The sequence below is a fragment of the Carassius gibelio genome, chromosome A20 (assembly GCF_023724105.1).
Source record: "Carassius gibelio isolate Cgi1373 ecotype wild population from Czech Republic chromosome A20, carGib1.2-hapl.c, whole genome shotgun sequence".
Lineage (NCBI taxonomy): Eukaryota > Metazoa > Chordata > Actinopteri > Cypriniformes > Cyprinidae > Carassius > Carassius gibelio.
In genome coordinates this window covers 23,948,110-23,968,344 of record NC_068390.1, presented here as the reverse complement: position 1 = coordinate 23,968,344, position 20,235 = coordinate 23,948,110, and the positions used below count along the sequence as shown (strand labels likewise).

At 37.0% G+C, this 20,235-nt stretch overlaps 2 protein-coding genes and 1 long non-coding RNA gene across 3 annotated transcripts; 2 read left to right on the top strand and 1 right to left on the bottom strand.

Moving 5' to 3' along the window:
* Nucleotides 1-193: 193 nt before the first annotated feature.
* On the top strand, nt 194-1,872 carry LOC127937995 (probable tubulin polyglutamylase TTLL2). Its single transcript, XM_052534352.1, has one exon. The coding sequence runs from the start codon at nt 652-654 to the stop codon at nt 1,684-1,686; it is 1,035 nt and encodes a 344-aa protein (XP_052390312.1). The 5' UTR covers nt 194-651; the 3' UTR covers nt 1,687-1,872.
* A 114-nt stretch (nt 1,873-1,986) lies between these two features.
* LOC127937996 (uncharacterized) lies at nt 1,987-5,059 on the bottom strand. Its single transcript, XR_008148604.1, has 3 exons — nt 4,935-5,059; nt 3,627-3,747; nt 1,987-3,551 (listed from the first exon to the last, which is right to left on the bottom strand). It is a non-coding gene; the product is annotated as an uncharacterized LOC127937996 (long non-coding RNA).
* Nucleotides 5,060-16,365: 11,306 nt separating this feature from the next.
* Nucleotides 16,366-17,755, top strand: LOC127938908 (12-(S)-hydroxy-5,8,10,14-eicosatetraenoic acid receptor-like). Its single transcript, XM_052535823.1, has one exon. It carries the CDS (start codon nt 16,459-16,461, stop codon nt 17,416-17,418), a length of 960 nt encoding a protein of 319 aa, XP_052391783.1. The 5' UTR covers nt 16,366-16,458; the 3' UTR covers nt 17,419-17,755.
* The last annotated feature ends 2,480 nt before the right edge of the window (nt 17,756-20,235 follow it).

The window sequence follows — 20,235 nt, the reverse complement described above, 5'->3', positions numbered from 1 at the left end:
AGAAGAAGAAAAGAAACAAACAGGAAAGGCACACATTAATCTTACTGTGATATCTTGACAACGGTCCCATCTGGAAAAATGCTCTCATCTCGACCATCAGAGTGGAGAATCTTAACTGTGCCATCTGGGAAGGATATTTCCCTTGTACCATCAGGATGATGTTTTTCTAGGAAAAAGTAACATTTAAAAAGACAATGAAGCGTTCTGTAGAAGTAAATTTCACAAATAATTACAAAGAAAGCTTTACAAAGAAAGCAAGTAACATGCTATAATGATCTATTGCCGCGTTTCCACCGAAATTACCCGGAACATTTGTACCAGGAACTTTTTTTCCCAGGAACTTTTTTCCCCCCAGACCCCTTGCTTTCTGCGTTTCCACCACGGTGTAAAGTACCGGGTAGATTAGGCAAATAGACTGGTGACGTAGGTCTGCGCGTGTTTCTCAATACAAAGTACCGCTGATTTAAAAAAAAAAAAAAAAAAAAAAAAGGTACGCTGATTTTGGACGTGCATCATTGGTAGTTAGTTCCATAGACATGGTTAGTTCTGACTTCGTGCATTCGACTGGGGAGTGCCACCAAAAAATACACCCTTGCTTCTTTAGACAGCCTGTACTCTCATTTGACAAATACCAGCATTAATAAGTTTGGAATGTGCTATGCCATGGACAAAGAGCGGGTAGGCAGAGGATGCAAGTGGACCATGAGCAGATTCCGTAGTTTTCTTCACAAACAAGATATTAACGAACTTCTGCTCTGGCACAGGATTAGCAATATTGTTACGTTGACTCTGCTCACAGCCGTTCCTTGCATTCCCTCCAGCCCCAACTGTCTGGAACTGTTGGGGTTTGATATCCTCATCGACGCCAGCTACAAACCGTGGCTTCTAGAGGTCAACCACAGTCCGGCGCTAACATTGGACTGCCCTGCTGATGTAACGGTCAAGAAAGGGCTGATCAATGATATCATCGACCTGATGAACTACAGGATGGTTGATAGCTTCAGACAGAAGGGATACTGCAGGAAGAGAACGGTTAGACGCTATTTACGGCCAAAAATCTCTCAAGGGTTTTTGTTGCCCAAGATTTTGCACGCACCTCCATCAGGCAACAAAAGCTGGAATCAGTCTGTCTCAGGCTCTTCAAGTTCTGAAGATACTAGAAATAACACCGGTTATGCGACTTGCCCCGTTCACCCCAATTCAAAATCCATTGGACATGAAAAGGATCCACAGAAGTTTGAGGAAATCAACAACGAGCTGGGATCCGATGACCTAAAACTCACAACATTAAACAGCACCAGGAAATTGCACAGAAATGCACCATCTACCGTGTGCAAGTTACCATCTCTTCGCTTACATAAACTCAAGGCTCCAGCCGTCCCGTGGAACCGCGTGACTCAGGACAGAGGTGTCCCTCCTTGTCGTGTTGGCGACTTCATACTTACATTTCCCTTTAATCAGGCTACGTGGAAAGCCTGTCAGGACCAAGCAGATGTTAAGGCTATTGTGAACGAGGTTCATAAACTCACAAACCGACTGGTGTCCTCCTTTAATGAAAAAGAAAGGACGAAGATGGAAAGCAGTCAGAGCATTGGTATCAGTGACAAATTTGAGCCTCTGCTTTGGGGGCCGAAAGATCCCCCTCTTCTCAGCAAATGCTGCTCCTTAAATTCAGAAGTCAAGTAAAATGGTTCAAGCTGATCTAATTTTTCACAGTTTATAATTTCTTACAACACAACATAACACAAGAGGAGGAAACTGGGAAGAGCACATATAGTATATAGTAATTGAACATAAAATAATGGATTTTTACCAAGTCAGAATTTACTTTTTGCCTCAAACTATTGCATCAGATATCTTTGACGTGTTACCACTGACGATCCATGTCAATTAAATTCACATGTGTAAATAAAGTGTATATGTGTATGCATGTTACATAGACTACTGTTAAAAAGTTTGTGGTCATCATTATCTGTTAATGTTTATTTTTAAGAAGTCTCTTATGCTCATCAAGGCTGCATTTATTTGCACAAAATCACAGTAAATAATGTGAAATATTACAATTTAAAATAACCATTTCCAATTTTTATATATTATAAAAAAAAAATTATGCATGTAATTTATTCATGTAATGGTAAAGCTGAATGTACAGCAGTCATGACTTTAGTCTTCAGTGTCACATGATCTTTCAGAAATTATTCTAATATTCTGATTTGTTGCTCCAGAATAATTTCCTCTTATTGTTAAATGTTTTTGTGCTGCTATATTTTTCTATATTTTGTGGAAATATGATTTTTTTTAATCCTTTGAGATCCTTTTATCCTAAAGAAATTTTGAAACAGAAACCTTTTGCAACATTATAAATATCTTTATTGTCACTTTAATTCAATTTAATGCATGCTTGTTTATTAAAAGTATAAATTTCTTTAAAAACAAAAACAAACATCCTGACCCCAAACTTTTGAATAGTAATGTTCATTTCATGTTCATATACTAAGGTCAGACTAAAACATCTACAACCACAAAACATAGCACCAAGACAGATAAGCTGACACATATTTTAACATTTTAATAAACGTAAAAAAAAGTATTTTAAAGGCATAACAGGAAAAATACATAACCTAGAAATTAAACTAAGGTTAAAAATCCTCCCTTTGAAAACAACAGTAAATGGACACAGGTTTAAACCTTCTCTAAGTGCCAATTTCTATAATATTGAAAAGTAACATGACGATATTTGATTAAATTGATGTATTATTCAATAATAATGTATGGCTTATTGTAAATAAAATAAAGACCAAAAATGACATAAACTGTTCCTACAGTCCCCAAACTGTTCCTACAGTGGGGTTAAAGTTAACAATGTTACCAGCTCTTCTTTACTATTTCAGGAATGTTCCTCTACTGAAACCAGAGTGTTTTAATGTAATACAAGGTCAGCGCTAGTTCAGAGGGTAACAAGTCTACACCTGCATGCTGTATCAAATGTGTTCATGCTGAGAGAAACTTAGAAATACAAGACGCCTGCTGTCAGTACATGTAAAAATAAACTGGCTTAGTTCATCCGATTATCATAAAGTTTATTGATATCTTTAGTTAAAAAAAAGGTTTAGATGATTTTAGCCAGTTGAAATCATAATAAAGAATATTCAACAAATTGCATTAATGCTTCCTGATTATGGCTTCAGTAGAGTTTTGTCTATAGTACTCACCATAAATAAAATGCAAAACAGCACCTGAAACTCCAAAAAAGTATTTTTTCAATATGTGGTAAGGGAAAGATGCTAAACGATAGTTACTATAAATTCTGTCAATAAAAAAACAACAATAAATAAATAACATGAAAATGTTTTTTAGAAGTTCATTTTTTGTCCATTATAATGATGCCTTCATTGTTCTTAATGCGAACTCTCCCAGATGAGAACTTTGTTTCTTGCCTCCCATTCGTGTAGAGTGTTTTAACCGTTCCATCCGGGTACATCCTTCGCTTGTACTGTGAAGTATGAATCTCTCTCTGCCCATTAGCAAACTCCACCACCTTTTCCCCATGTCTGTGGAAATGGTGAGTAATGGAGTAAATCAGAAGAAGAAAAGAAACAAACAGGAAAGGCACACATTAATCTTACTGTGATATCTTGACAACGGTCCCATCTGGAAAAATGCTCTCATCTCGACCATCAGAGTGGAGAATCTTAACTGTGCCATCTGGGAAGGATATTTCCCTTGTACCATCAGGATGATGTTTTTCTAGGAAAAAGTAACATTTAAAAAGACAATGAAGCGTTCTGTAGAAGTAAATTTCACAAATAATTACAAAGAAAGCTTTACAAAGAAAGCAAGTAACATGCTATAATGATCTATTGCCGCGTTTCCACCGAAATTACCCGGAACATTTGTACCAGGAACTTTTTTTCCCAGGAACTTTTTTCCCCCCAGACCCCTTGCTTTCTGCGTTTCCACCACGGTGTAAAGTACCGGGTAGATTAGGCAAATAGACTGGTGACGTAGGTCTGCGCGTGTTTCTCAATACAAAGTACCGCTGATTTAAAAAAAAAAAAAAAAAAAAGGTACGCTGATTTTGGACGTGCATCATTGGTAGTTAGTTCCATAGACATGGTTAGTTCTGACTTCGTGCATTCGACTGGGGAGTGCCACCAAAAAATACACCCTTGCTTCTTTAGACAGCCTGTACTCTCATTTGACAAATACCAGCATTAATAAGTTTGGAATGTGCTACGCCATGGACAAAGAGCGGGTAGGCAGAGGATGCAAGTGGACCATGAGCAGATTCCGTAGTTTTCTTCACAAACAAGATATTAACGAACTTCTGCTCTGGCACAGGATTAGCAATATTGTTACGTTGACTCTGCTCACAGCCGTTCCTTGCATTCCCTCCAGCCCCAACTGTCTGGAACTGTTGGGGTTTGATATCCTCATCGACGCCAGCTACAAACCGTGGCTTCTAGAGGTCAACCACAGTCCGGCGCTAACATTGGACTGCCCTGCTGATGTAACGGTCAAGAAAGGGCTGATCAATGATATCATCGACCTGATGAACTACAGGATGGTTGATAGCTTCAGACAGAAGGGATACTGCAGGAAGAGAACAGGTAGACGCTATTTACGGCCAAAAATCTCTCAAGGGTTTTTGTTGCCCAAGATTTTGCACGCACCTCCATCAGGCAACAAAAGCTGGAATCAGTCTGTCTCAGGCTCTTCAAGTTCTGAAGATACTAGAAATAACACCGGTTATGCGACTTGCCCCGTTCACCCCAATTCAAAATCCATTGGACATGAAAAGGATCCACAGAAGTTTGAGGAAATCAACAACGAGCTGGGATCCGATGACCTAAAACTCACAACATTAAACAGCACCAGGAAATTGCACAGAAATGCACCATCTACCGTGTGCAAGTTACCATCTCTTCGCTTACATAAACTCAAGGCTCCAGCCGTCCCGTGGAACCGCGTGACTCAGGACAGAGGTGTCCCTCCTTGTCGTGTTGGCGACTTCATACTTACATTTCCCTTTAATCAGGCTACGTGGAAAGCCTGTCAGGACCAAGCAGATGTTAAGGCTATTGTGAACGAGGTTCATAAACTCACAAACCGACTGGTGTCCTCCTTTAATGAAAAAGAAAGGACGAAGATGGAAAGCAGTCAGAGCATTGGTATCAGTGACAAATTTGAGCCTCTGCTTTGGGGGCCGAAAGATCCCCCTCTTCTCAGCAAATGCTGCTCCTTAAATTCAGAAGTCAAGTAAAATGGTTCAAGCTGATCTAATTTTTCACAGTTTATAATTTCTTACAACACAACATAACACAAGAGGAGGAAACTGGGAAGAGCACATATAGTATATAGTAATTGAACATAAAATAATGGATTTTTACCAAGTCAGAATTTACTTTTTGCCTCAAACTATTGCATCAGATATCTTTGACGTGTTACCACTGACGATCCATGTCAATTAAATTCACATGTGTAAATAAAGTGTATTTGTGTATGCATGTATATACATAGACTACTGTTAAAAAGTTTGTGGTCATCATTATCTGTTAATGTTTATTTTTAAGAAGTCTCTTATGCTCATCAAGGCTGCATTTATTTGCACAAAATCACAGTAAATAATGTGAAATATTACAATTTAAAATAACCATTTCCAATTTTTATATATTATAAAAAAAAAATTATGCATGTAATTTATTCATGTAATGGTAAAGCTGAATGTACAGCAGTCATGACTTTAGTCTTCAGTGTCACATGATCTTTCAGAAATTATTCTAATATTCTGATTTGTTGCTCCAGAATAATTTCCTCTTATTGTTAAATGTTTTTGTGCTGCTATATTTTTCTATATTTTGTGGAAATATGATTTTTTTTAATCCTTTGAGATCCTTTTATCCTAAAGAAATTTTGAAACAGAAACCTTTTGCAACATTATAAATATCTTTATTGTCACTTTAATTCAATTTAATGCATGCTTGTTTATTAAAAGTATAAATTTCTTTAAAAACAAAAACAAACATCCTGACCCCAAACTTTTGAATAGTAATGTTCATTTCATGTTCATATACTAAGGTCAGACAAAAACATCTACAACCACAAAACATAGCACCAAGACAGATAAGCTGACACATATTTTAACATTTTAATAAACGTAAAAAAAAGTATTTTAAAGGCATAACAGGAAAAATACATAACCTAGAAATGAAACTAAGGTTAAAAATCCTCCCTTTGAAAACAACAGTAAATGGACACAGGTTTAAACCTTCTCTAAGTGCCAATTTCTATAATATTGAAAAGTAACATGACGATATTTGATTAAATTGATGTATTATTCAATAATAATGTATGGCTTATTGTAAATAAAATAAAGACCAAAAATGACATAAACTGTTCCTACAGTCCCCAAACTGTTCCTACAGTGGGGTTAAAGTTAACAATGTTACCAGCTCTTCTTTACTATTTCAGGAATGTTCCTCTACTGAAACCAGAGTGTTTTAATGTAATACAAGGTCAGCGCTAGTTCAGAGGGTAACAAGTCTACACCTGCATGCTGTATCAAATGTGTTCATGCTGAGAGAAACTTAGAAATACAAGACGCCTGCTGTCAGTACATGTAAAAATAAACTGGCTTAGTTCATCCGATTATCATAAAGTTTATTGATATCTTTAGTTAAAAAAAAGGTTTAGATGATTTTAGCCAGTTGAAATCATAATAAAGAATATTCAACAAATTGCATTAATGCTTCCTGATTATGGCTTCAGTAGAGTTTTGTCTATAGTACTCACCATAAATAAAATGCAAAACAGCACCTGAAACTCCAAAAAAGTTTTTTTTCAATATGTGGTAAGGGAAAGATGCTAAACGATAGTTACTATAAATTCTGTCAATAAAAAAACAACAATAAATAAATAACATGAAAATGGTTTTTAGAAGTTCATTTTTTGTCCATTATAATGATGCCTTCATTGTTCTTAATGCGAACTCTCCCAGATGAGAACTTTGTTTCTTGCCTCCCATTCGTGTAGAGTGTTTTAACCGTTCCATCCGGGTACATCCTTCGCTTGTACTGTGAAGTATGAATCTCTCTCTGCCCATTAGCAAACTCCACCACCTTTTCCCCATGTCTGTGGAAATGGTGAGTAATGGAGTAAATCAGAAGAAGAAAAGAAACAAACAGGAAAGGCACACATTAATCTTACTGTGATATCTTGACAACGGTCCCATCTGGAAAAATGCTCTCATCTCGACCATCAGAGTGGAGAATCTTAACTGTGCCATCTGGGAAGGATATTTCCCTTGTACCATCAGGATGATGTTTTTCTAGGAAAAAGTAACATTTAAAAAGACAATGAAGCGTTCTGTAGAAGTAAATTTCACAAATAATTACAAAGAAAGCTTTACAAAGAAAGCAAGTAACATGCTATAATGATCTATTGCCGCGTTTCCACCGAAATTACCCGGAACATTTGTACCAGGAACTTTTTTTCCCAGGAACTTTTTTCCCCCCAGACCCCTTGCTTTCTGCGTTTCCACCACGGTGTAAAGTACCGGGTAGATTAGGCAAATAGACTGGTGACGTAGGTCTGCGCGTGTTTCTCAATACAAAGTACCGCTGATTTAAAAAAAAAAAAAAAAAAAAAAGGTACGCTGATTTTGGACGTGCATCATTGGTAGTTAGTTCCATAGACATGGTTAGTTCTGACTTCGTGCATTCGACTGGGGAGTGCCACCAAAAAATACACCCTTGCTTCTTTAGACAGCCTGTACTCTCATTTGACAAATACCAGCATTAATAAGTTTGGAATGTGCTACGCCATGGACAAAGAGCGGGTAGGCAGAGGATGCAAGTGGACCATGAGCAGATTCCGTAGTTTTCTTCACAAACAAGATATTAACGAACTTCTGCTCTGGCACAGGATTAGCAATATTGTTACGTTGACTCTGCTCACAGCCGTTCCTTGCATTCCTTCCAGCCCCAACTGTCTGGAACTGTTGGGGTTTGATATCCTCATCGACGCCAGCTACAAACCGTGGCTTCTAGAGGTCAACCACAGTCCGGCGCTAACATTGGACTGCCCTGCTGATGTAACGGTCAAGAAAGGGCTGATCAATGATATCATCGACCTGATGAACTACAGGATGGTTGATAGCTTCAGACAGAAGGGATACTGCAGGAAGAGAACAGGTAGACGCTATTTACGGCCAAAAATTTCTCAAGGGTTTTTGTTGCCCAAGATTTTGCACGCACCTCCATCAGGCAACAAAAGCTGGAATCAGTCTGTCTCAGGCTCTTCAAATTCTGAAGATACTAGAAATAACACCGGTTATGCGACTTGCCCCGTTCACCCCAATTCAAAATCCATTGGACATGAAAAGGATCCACAGAAGTTTGAGGAAATCAACAACGAGCTGGGATCCGATGACCTAAAACTCACAACATTAAACAGCACCAGGAAATTGCACAGAAATGCACCATCTACCGTGTGCAAGTTACCATCTCTTCGCTTACATAAACTCAAGGCTCCAGCCGTCCCATGGAACCGCGTGACTCAGGACAGAGGTGTCCCTCCTTGTCGTGTTGGCGACTTCATACTTACATTTCCCTTTAATCAGGCTACGTGGAAAGCCTGTCAGGACCAAGCAGATGTTAAGGCTATTGTGAACGAGGTTCATAAACTCACAAACCGACTGGTGTCCTCCTTTAATGAAAAAGAAAGGACGAAGATGGAAAGCAGTCAGAGCATTGGTATCAGTGACAAATTTGAGCCTCTGCTTTGGGGGACGAAAGATCCCCCTCTTCTCAGCAAATGCTGCTCCTTAAATTCAGAAGTCAAGTAAAATGGTTCAAGCTGATCTAATTTTTCACAGTTTATAATTTCTTACAACACAACATAACACAAGAGGAGGAAACTGGGAAGAGCACATATAGTATATAGTAATTGAACATAAAATAATGGATTTTTACCAAGTCAGAATTTACTTTTTGCCTCAAACTATTGCATCAGATATCTTTGACGTGTTACCACTGACGATCCATGTCAATTAAATTCACATGTGTAAATAAAGTGTATATGTGTATGCATGTATATACATAGACTACTGTTAAAAAGTTTGTGGTCATCATGATCTGTTAATGTTTATTTTTAAGAAGTCTCTTATGCTCATCAAGGCTGCATTTATTCGCACGAAATCACAGTAAATAATGTGAAGTATTACAATTTAAAATAACCATTTCCAATTTTTATATATTATTAAAAAAATATTTATGCATGTAATTTATTCATGTAATGGTAAAGCTGAATTTACAGCAGTCATGACTTTAGTCTTCAGTGTCACATGATCTTTCAGAAATTATTCTAATATTCTGATTTGTTGCTCCAGAATAATTTCCTCTTATTGTAAATGTTTTTGTGCTGCTCTATATTTTGTGGAAATATGATTTTTTTTTTTAATCCTTTGAGATCCTTTTATCCTAAAGAAATTTTGAAACAGAAACCTTTTTGCAACATTATAAATATCTTTATTGTCACTTTAATTCAATTTAATGCATGCTTGTTTATTAAAAGTATCAATTTCTTTAAAAACAAAAACAAACATCCTGACCCCAAACTTTTGAATAGTAATGTTCATTTCATGTTCATATACTAAGGTCAGACAAAAACATCTACAACCACAAAACATAGCACCAAGACAGATAAGCTGACACATATTTTAACATTTTAATAAACGTAAAAAAAAGTATTTTAAAGGCATAACAGGAAAAATACATAACCTAGAAATGAAACTAAGGTTAAAAATCCTCCCTTTGAAAACAACAGTAAATGGACACAGGTTTAAACCTTCTCTAAGTGCCAATTTCTATAATATTGAAAAGTAACATGACGATATTTGATTAAATTGATGTATTATTCAATAATAATGTATGGCTTATTGTAAATAAAATAAAGACCAAAAATGACATAAACTGTTCCTACAGTCCCCAAACTGTTCCTACAGTGGGGTTAAAGTTAACAATGTTACCAGCTCTTCTTTACTATTTCAGGAATGTTCCTCTACTGAAACCAGAGTGTTTTAATGTAATACAAGGTCAGCGCTAGTTCAGAGGGTAACAAGTCTACACCTGCATGCTGTATCAAATGTGTTCATGCTGAGAGAAACTTAGAAATACAAGACGCCTGCTGTCAGTACATGTAAAAATAAACTGGCTTAGTTCATCCGATTATCATAAAGTTTATTGATATCTTTAGTTAAAAAAAAGGTTTAGATGATTTTAGCCAGTTGAAATCATAATAAAGAATATTCAACAAATTGCATTAATGCTTCCTGATTATGGCTTCAGTAGAGTTTTGTCTATAGTACTCACCATAAATAAAATGCAAAACAGCACCTGAAACTCCAAAAAAGTATTTTTTCAATATGTGGTAAGGGAAAGATGCTAAACGATAGTTACTATAAATTCTGTCAATAAAAAAACAACAATAAATAAATAACATGAAAATGGTTTTTAGAAGTTCATTTTTTGTCCATTATAATGATGCCTTCATTGTTCTTAATGCGAACTCTCCCAGATGAGAACTTTGTTTCTTGCCTCCCATTCGTGTAGAGTGTTTTAACCGTTCCATCCGGGTACATCCTTCGCTTGTACTGTGAAGTATGAATCTCTCTCTGCCCATTAGCAAACTCCACCACCTTTTCCCCATGTCTGTGGAAATGGTGAGTAATGGAGTAAATCAGAAGAAGAAAAGAAACAAACAGGAAAGGCACACATTAATCTTACTGTGATATCTTGACAACGGTCCCATCTGGAAAAATGCTCTCATCTCGACCATCAGAGTGGAGAATCTTAACTGTGCCATCTGGGAAGGATATTTCCCTTGTACCATCAGGATGATGTTTTTCTAGGAAAAAGTAACATTTAAAAAGACAATGAAGCGTTCTGTAGAAGTAAATTTCACAAATAATTACAAAGAAAGCTTTACAAAGAAAGCAAGTAACATGCTATAATGATCTATGTTTAATGTAGAACTTGGCATGTCTTTCACATTATTTTTCTGACCTCTCTGGTTGTTTGGAAACTGTACAACCTCCAATCCAGATGGATAGGTTGAGTGTGTTGTCTGAGCATCACAATGGTAGTAAATCTAAATGTAAAGTGGTCAAATTGTTAACTGTGAAATTTAAGAGTTTCATTGTTAATTGAACCCTCAGGTTGTGTATTTGTCATATAGAAACTGTAACCAAAACCAAAATATAAAATGAAATAAAAAAGACTTATTTAAAGAATACAAATGCAGGAACAGACAAAACAGTGTGACGCACTTGTAGAATTGTGAGACAAAAATCAAAGGCTTGGACCTGTAGTAACATGTTTCTTGTGTCCTGGTGGATAACCATAAAGTAATTACTGAATTTTGATATTTTGCAATACACCAGTAACTGTGGGAACAGACGTGACGAGACTTCCTCATTCACTCATGATACACACCACTGTCCCGTCAGCCAGCATGCGTTTAACATCGCCATTGAAGAACGTAACAGTGACTGACTTGTCAACACCGATCTCTTTCTTCGTTCCATTGCGGAATGTGATCACACGACATCCATTCCAAAAAAGACGCTCTACCTAATGAAAAGTAGAGCATTTTGAAAAAGTAATGCAAGCTTTGTGTAGTATAAAATTTCAAATCGCAAAACCCCTTCATTACCCTTCCATCCGGATAGCAGGTTTCCTCACGTACGTTGTTTTTTTTGGCCTGCGATGCCATTTGAGTATCATTGCAGTCAGTATGATGATAAAACAAACTTCCCTGTAAACAAAAGTGTCATTATGAAACTATGATGCGTTGTACATTTCATCACAGAAACTGGGTCAGACTATTCTGTCATAATGAGTGATGCAATGGAATAAAACACTGTACAACTGTCAACTTTATGTTCTAATTCTGTGTGTTCTGATATTGGCTGACTGCATCAGGTGAACTATCCCTTAAGAGTAGTTTAAATACCTTTCCGCCTTGTGTAATCATGGCATTGTTCAGTGGAGTGTCAATAGAAAGTGCAGGATCCTTTCCTTTTTGGACTAGCATAACACACAAGACATGGCAAGTTGTACACTGTACATCTAATATGTGATGACAACTTGTATGTTGGTTTATAGGAGATGAAGCATGAGAGGAAATACTTACTCAAAGAGTTGTCTGTGCATTCTGTTAGCTTATTAGCTTTGGGAACAGAACGTCTATTTGCCTGGCCATTCAAGGAGGAGAGAAACAAGAGGCTTTCAATAAAATGAAAAGGTATCACTGCACAAAAATGTATCAGTATTTCTGTTCTGTTTTCCAGTACAAATATCTGGATTTTTTTTTTTTAATAAATCTTACAAAAGTTTATGCTTAAAACAAGAACATGTTTACAACAAAAGTACTGATTAAGTAATTACTTAAGTGGGTCAATAAAAGATTGAATAAGAAAGTGATGCTATACACTGGTCTGGCTAAATGCGCCATTTATATTGAATAGCTCTATGTGTTAATAAATTATAAACGGCAAACAATTACAATATAAAAATCAGGATGTAACACTTACTCTGTATGAAATGGAGATGGGTAGATACATTACCCATGAATGAATTAATTATAAAGAACCGAGTCAATTATCTGACACTGGGCTTTGAGAGGCACCATGAATTATTTCTGACGAGCTTAAAGGCACTCGAGAACATATTACACACCTCGACGGGTTTACAGGAAATGAGTTTAGCTCAACTAGTTGAATGGGTCCTTACCTAACAAATAACTTAAAATAAAAAAGTACACATTTACTTTAAAGCTCTAAAAATATTTTGCAGATCGAAAAGCAGTTTAATGATGTTAGCATACTAACATTGTCCTGTTGCGTCCTATGGAGGGAGGGTTTGTTAAAGGCAGGAGTTGCGCTCCTTATATGAGTCCTCTGTGGTTCCTCTCTTCTCTTCTCAAACTGAAGTACAACAAAAACCACAAAGTGTTTTAACAGATTAAAATCACATACAAAAAAAAAATGTGAACACTGTATTTGAGTAAAGATCAAAACCTGCAATATGTAATGTTCAAATTTGTTAATTACATTTCCATTTAAAATATGTTTCTATAATTTTAGTGGAAATCTAGTGTTTTAAATGAGCTCTCACAGTGTTGTATGATCCAGCCTGAAGAGCTGAGGAGCCAGCACTCTGGAACGATCTCTTGTTCAGATTGAGCCTGGTGTGAAGCTCCTGGTTCTCTCGGGTGAGCGCTTCAACACGGCTCTGGAGGAGACTGTGGGCCTGTGACCAGTGAGACTCCCTTACCATCAACTTCTGCTTCAGAGATGAGATCTGCTGTCTCAGCTCCTGTATGCACAGTGATTTAAATATATTAAGTATTTTCTGGATGTGAATCCCCATTTTAAGTACTTGGATGTAAGTATAAGTATAAGTAAATATAAGTTTTTTTTTTTTTTTCTGGTTCATTAAATGCTTCTGTGGGAAGAATGAGGTGGACAGAATTTAATAACCATTGCACAAAAGGTGTTTTAAAGTGTAAAAAAGTTATTTAGATTATTCAAATGTTCTTCACTCTAAGAACTGTTCAGCGAAACAGTTCCAAAAATCATTCTTGCATGGAATTGCTGTGAAAATAAACTTTTTGGAACCTTAAAGTGGTGATTCTATACACTATGCAGGCGTGATGTGAAAAAGAAGAAGAATTCAGTCTAAAATGTGTTGTTGATTCTACCTGAGGTTCGTGAAGTTCTTTCTTAAGCCAGAGCAAAGGTCTGCAGCCATTCTCACCATTAAAACCACGCTCTCCCATCTCTTCCCTAATCAAATTCATGAATATGTTAAAAACAGATATACTTGAGCTTGAGGGCTAGTTTCTTTTCAAAATAACAAAATGACAAAACAAAAAAACAATGAAATCATCTTTCTACAAAACCTGATTGGAGTACGTGGTTGCTCTAGTGCCATGCCATGAGTGGTGTCTTCTGGATTAACCTTGTCTTTTGGGAACATCTTTGTGAGGGGTTCAGGAACAGAAGGTTGTCTAAAGTCACTGTCAGTCCCCCTCTCTTCTGTTTTTTTGAAGTAGTTAGCCATAGACCCCTGTAAGCTCTTGAGTTCAGAATCGCTGCTGAAGCTTGAGGAGCTGGACGTAGGAGTAGAAGTGCGCTGTCCTTCTTTGAATCGAGTCTCACTCGGGGCATCACTAGCGTAGTCTCCGTCTGACAAATCCAAACTCTGATCTTTGTGGTCTATGTGCCTTGAGAGGTAATGAAGTAACGGCCGCTGAGACTGAGAGCTGGGTCCGTCCTCACTGGTAGTGCTGTCGCGGGAATCGCTAAGAGCCAGTGACTCCATCACCTCGTCAGTTAGACTGACTTCTTTAGATGTATATCCACTCTGGCTGTAGTTTGTAGCTAGAGCATTTTTCTCAGAAATTTTAACAATGTGGTCATTAAGTTTTTTAAAACCAACACTTTTTCTACTTTGTGCCAGAGCAGATCTGCTTGACTTGCTTCCATTGGTTTTCCCCACGACTCCTACACTGTGCTTACTTTTAAGTGAGACTGCATTGTCATCAGCAGTCAAAGCTTTGAATTGCTCTTTATTGTTTGATGATAAATAATCATCTTGTAGAAAAACGGTCTTCTTTTGAGAGTTTTCCAGGCCCGATTTTTGGTCTCTGAGGTTTCCTACACCCTTCAGTCCAGGACTGCTCCTATTTGACATCTCCTTCTGATGAAATTCAGTGAGACATAGCGTCTGCTGCCTGAACTTCATGTTCAGCATTTGTGGACTAACAGAGCGTCTCCTCTGGAGTCTTTGGGAGCAGTCCTTACCCTTTGAAATTCTGGATGCCCCTTCTCCTTTACGAAGGAAATTCTTCTTCTCTGCTTCCCCGGTTTGTGTATTAGTCTGTAAAATAGAGAGGACATTGTTTAGAACACACTTTAACTGTGTGAGTTACTTTCTGAATGCTGCTCATACCTGATGCTGGTGTTGGAGAATAGCTAGGTCTGTTTTGAGATGTTCTTCAACAAAATCTTCAAATGTTTTTTGCTCTTCTCTCAGTCCTGGTCTAATAGGCCTGTGTTTAAAATATAGAATTTTTATTAAACAGTGAAGCTTATCTTGTTTACACTACTGTTCAAACATTTGTGGTCTGCAAGATATTCATATTTTTGAAAGAAGTCTCTTAAGCTCATGGAAGCTGCATTTATTTGGTCAAAATGCAGTAAAACGGTAGCCTACTGTTTTAGGCTAATATTTAAAATATATTTTAATATATATATTTTTTAAATATGTGTATTATATTTACAATTTAAAATGTAATTAATTCTTGTGATTACGAAGCAGAATTTTAATATATACCGGTGTGTGTGTGTGTGTGTGTGTGTGTGAATATATATATATATATATATATATATATATATAGATAGATAGATAGATAGATAGATAGATAGATAGATAGAGATACAGTAAAGGCTATGACAACAACTTCCAAGATGCATCATCAAGAGTCTCAATATATCTTTTTCATAAATATATTTTTGCAATATATAATACCTTTCCTCTGGGTTTGGTGGGAAACTTTGCCTCGATCCAAAAGGACTATGAGGACAGTCTTCTTGTGCAGGTTCTGAAGACTCTTCTTTAATAGGAGACAAGCGTCTGAGCTCTGCTGATGGTGCAACATCTGCAATACAAACCGAAATCTCATTTAATAGTATTACCTACCATATTTGAGCTAACCTGAACTGTTGTTATGAAATGTTATGCAATAAGCTTTTCCAACATTATGCAAGATATAGTCCTAAAACTATACCAGGACAGGTCACGTCCTTTTGCTAGAAAGTCAATACTTGCCCCTCAGCTAATTTTCTGCACAAAACCCCTGTCGACTCAGATCTGTTTGGACAAGCCACTAAATAGTCCTACTATACAAACTAAGGTGTTTCAGACAGAAGATCAAAAACCGTCAAATCTTTTCATATACACATGTTATAACTTGCACAGTGAAGTCAACACACCCTACTCTTGTACTTCTACAATATACTCTGTTCTTATGAGAAACGATATTTGTAAATACATAAGACTATGTCTTTAGCTACTTTTTTAAAAGTGTGCATTAGCTTTGTCCATTGAGTCAGCCTTCCTGACACTTGATTTTATCAGTGACGCTCTATAAAAGATTTACATATAAACATTAGTTGTCTTTGATGACAGCCCTTTCTTGTCTTTATCACGGCAGTTCGTGAGATCAGGCTTTTACTGTAACCTCTCAACAAGTAGAGACTTGAAAGCTCCAGCAGAGGAGGTGCTTTGCCTTTAAGTCCGAGCAGCGTTTAAATGCTCTGCTTTGGTAGAACAGACGTTCACAGTTGTGTTGTCTACTTACATAAGGAATAATTTTGGATCAAAATTGGGGAATATGGACACCTCAAGCTTGGACAACGACACAGACAAAATCTGTCAGAAAAACATCGACCATAACCGAGCGCTGTATATTTTCTACTCTTCTGTGGTAGTGCTGGAGTTGATCTTGGGTCTTCTGCTGAATGTTACAGTTATCCATCTCTTCATCTTCAAGCTCAAGTTCTGGAAATCTAAGACCATTGACATTTTCTTGTTCAATCTGGTCCTGGCTGATATTTTGTTGCTGATTGGATTGCCCGTAAAGGCTTATAACTTTCAGCAATGCAGTGAACACAAGGTAGTGTGCAAAGTACAGCTCTTTCTACAGTTTCTCAACCGAGGAGCCAGCATCGCCTTCCTGACGGTCATCTCCATTTATCGATATTATAGCGTGGTCCATCCTGGGAAGAGGAGAGTCCTGAGGATTTTGAGAATGTCGCCTCAGATTTCTGTATTCATCTGGGTGTTGCTTGGAATCTTGACCATTCCAGCCATGTTGCAAAGTTTTATCAGATGCAACATCAGTGAAAAAGATGAGGAACTCACCACCATTGTTCTACTGAGAGAAATTGTGTTTTTTACTCAGATTTTCATACCCTTTTTTGTTCTTGTGTATTGCTCAATACGGATTATCAGAAGACTCAAACAGAAGTCAGTGGGTGACAAGACTAAGCTCCGGAGAGCGATGTTCCTCGTCACTTCGGTGGTTTTCGTCTTTGCGGTCTGCTTCTTGCCTTATGCCATAACAAGAGCAGTGCAGCTATATAAAACTGGGCACGTGTTGCCAGAAGAGAAAGATACTGTCGTTAAACTGTACGATGGGCTTATTTGTCTGTCTTATCTGAACTGCCTGCTGGATCCAATCCTGTACTGTCTGAGCAGCAGTAAATTTAAGAAGTTATACATATCAATATATCTCCCCTTTCTACTGGAGAAGGTACAACCTGAAAGTGCAGAAGATACTGGAGATGACTAAACTAAGTAAAATTGACATAAGAATTAGCCATATGCTTTTAAACAATAGTTTTAGATGAAGTAGCAATGTCACACTGAAGCATGTCATCTAATTTTTGAATTCACCTCCTGTTTACGTGTCTAACCTATATTGGACTTTCTGACAGAAGTGATTTACATTTGTAAATGTGATTAACGATTTGTATACTGGAAACTAGAAATGCATGAATTAATTTCTTTGTCAGGCACAGAGAATGAAATGTGCAAGATTTCATGTTTTAATTGCATCTTATAATTTTTGCATGTATGATTTGTTTACTGATATGTGATATATGTGAAATTAAATTTTATTTCCTCACTGTTGTATTTGTAAATTTGTCTAAAGACTATAAAGATAAAGACTTCTTGATTCCTACCATTGGTGTTACTAGTTGCCAGAGCCTCTGACTCATTCTCAATCTCAACAGAGCATGAGGCTTTGGTTGAGCTTTCCGCGAAGGCATCTAAACCAGCAGGTTTTGGGGGAATAGCATCTGAAAAGCTCGGAGGTGTCTGGACTTGCCAGTGGGCTAAGAATGTGGGAGATAATATCTGTCCTGAAAGAAAAAAGTTAATTTCTGTAATGAAGAAAAAGAGTGGTGCATTTAGAATTGAAAACCTAAAGAATGATGATTTTCTCTATAACAGAAACATAATAAACAATTTTACCTTTAATTAAGAGTTTCTCCAAACGTACCTGGACTGATAAGAGAGAGCAATGCGTTCTGTTCCTGTAAAACCCTCTCCAACTGCTTCACCTGAAGCTGAAGGAAAATTGTCTCATTTTGGCCTGGATTCTGTTCAGAAACAGAAAATCAAAAATCTTTATTGAGATAAAATAAAATGATAGGATCTATACTTTATAAGTTGTGTCTATATTAGCATGACAACACATTAATCAGGTTTGCTACATCAACCACATTAACCATGATATTTGTAGTTAAAAAAAAAGGTTTGTTATACACATGGTAATCTACATAACTACACTTTTAGTATAATACATCCATTTCTTAAGGGATTTGTATCGGTGTAGACCTTTTATATATTTTTTTCTGTTAGATTTTTAACTGTACTGTAAAGTATAAGCTGAAAGCATCCAGTCATCTGATACAGTTGAAGTGAATGTTAAATTTAATCAGTATATATTGTAATAAATATATAAATAGTTATAGTCAATAAAATAAAGTGTTATAGTAAATGTAAAAAGAGCAAATGGGAGAAGCAGATGAACAAAAAACAGCAGGTGAAGGTTTGATTTTGACATTTCCAACTACTCCAACATCTTCACATTTATGATCCACTTTTGACCAAACTTTCATGTCATCTGACGTTTATTGCTATTGTAGCCAACATACATTTATAGCTATGTAGCCACTAGCCACATACATACTCTAACATACATTATTTACTGATGATGCTAAAGGACACATTCAGCATCAATCATGCTCACTGACTAACAAACAATAAATGCATTAAAAAGCAGCAGCAAAGTCTTGAGACTAACCTCCTGATGGGATCTTTGAGACATTATATGTTGGGCAGGTTGGCAGGCAGCTCTGCCCATTTCAGATCTCTGCTGTTCCTCAAACGTCTCTTGATTCACAGACTGAGATGAGAAACCGGGCTCAGATTCACTCATCTGAGGCAGCTGACGGCTCGGCTGGTTTCCCTCATGATGCTGGACAACAGAGCAGACAGATTGAAGGGTCCCCAAATAGTCTGTCTTCGGACTCAAACTGGTTTCTACCACAGTTTGGTTTCGGGGTATTTCTGCAGACATTGCCCTCAAGTTTGACTGTAGAACTTAGGTGGAAGAGGTTTTTGTTTGATTGTTATGAAATCAGTATCAGTTATCATTAGAGCATTAGTTAGGGACAAATAAATCAAACTGAAATCAATATAATCCTAACAAATCTTATGATGTCACAGCCTTGAACTAAATGCAACTTCACAAAAATAAAAACAAATAACTAAATTTATAATGCAACCTAATCTGTGCAATTTAAAGTCAACAAAACTACAGTTTACCTTGTTCAATGTGTCCACATGCGTAGACACCGCACAGCTAACAGCTTCATCTGCAGTAGTTATAGTAACTGTAAACAGTGGACGTTGATACCAGATTAAAAAGCCAAACCTTGATTGCTCTCTATAGTTTTGCTGAATAGAGGTAGAGTGGGGAAAACAAGCTCAACTAGTGCATTTTTATGAGACTGCATTTTTTTCTTCCTTATTGCACTATTGGCTTATTTTGCTATCATTCCCACCATTTTCCCTTCAGTTAAACTGCAGTACAACTGCAAAACTGAGCTGTTCTGTTTAAAGCTGCAGTAGGTAACTTTTGTAAAAATATATTTTTTTACATATTTGTTAAACCTGTCATTATGTCCTGACAGTAGAATATGAGACAGATAATCTGTGAAAAAATCAAGCTCCTCTGGCTCCTCCCAGTGGTCCTATTGCCATTTGCAGAAATTCAACCACTCCCGGTAAAAAACAAACCAATCAGAGCTGCGGTCCGTAACTTTGTTTGTGTTCAAAAGGATAGAAAAATGTATATCATAAGCGAGTACACCATGAATCCATTTTCCAAACCGTGTTTTTAGCTTGTCCTGAATCACTAGGGTGCACCTATGATAAGTGTTTATATTCGGACTATTTTAGATTGCCTCGGGGGTACCGCGGCGGAGTAACCCAGTACCTTTGTGATTCTTCATAGACATAAACAGAGAGAAGTAGTTCCGGCTACGATGTTCTTCAGCAAAACACAAGCAATTCTGTTTATTAACCGCTAGATCGT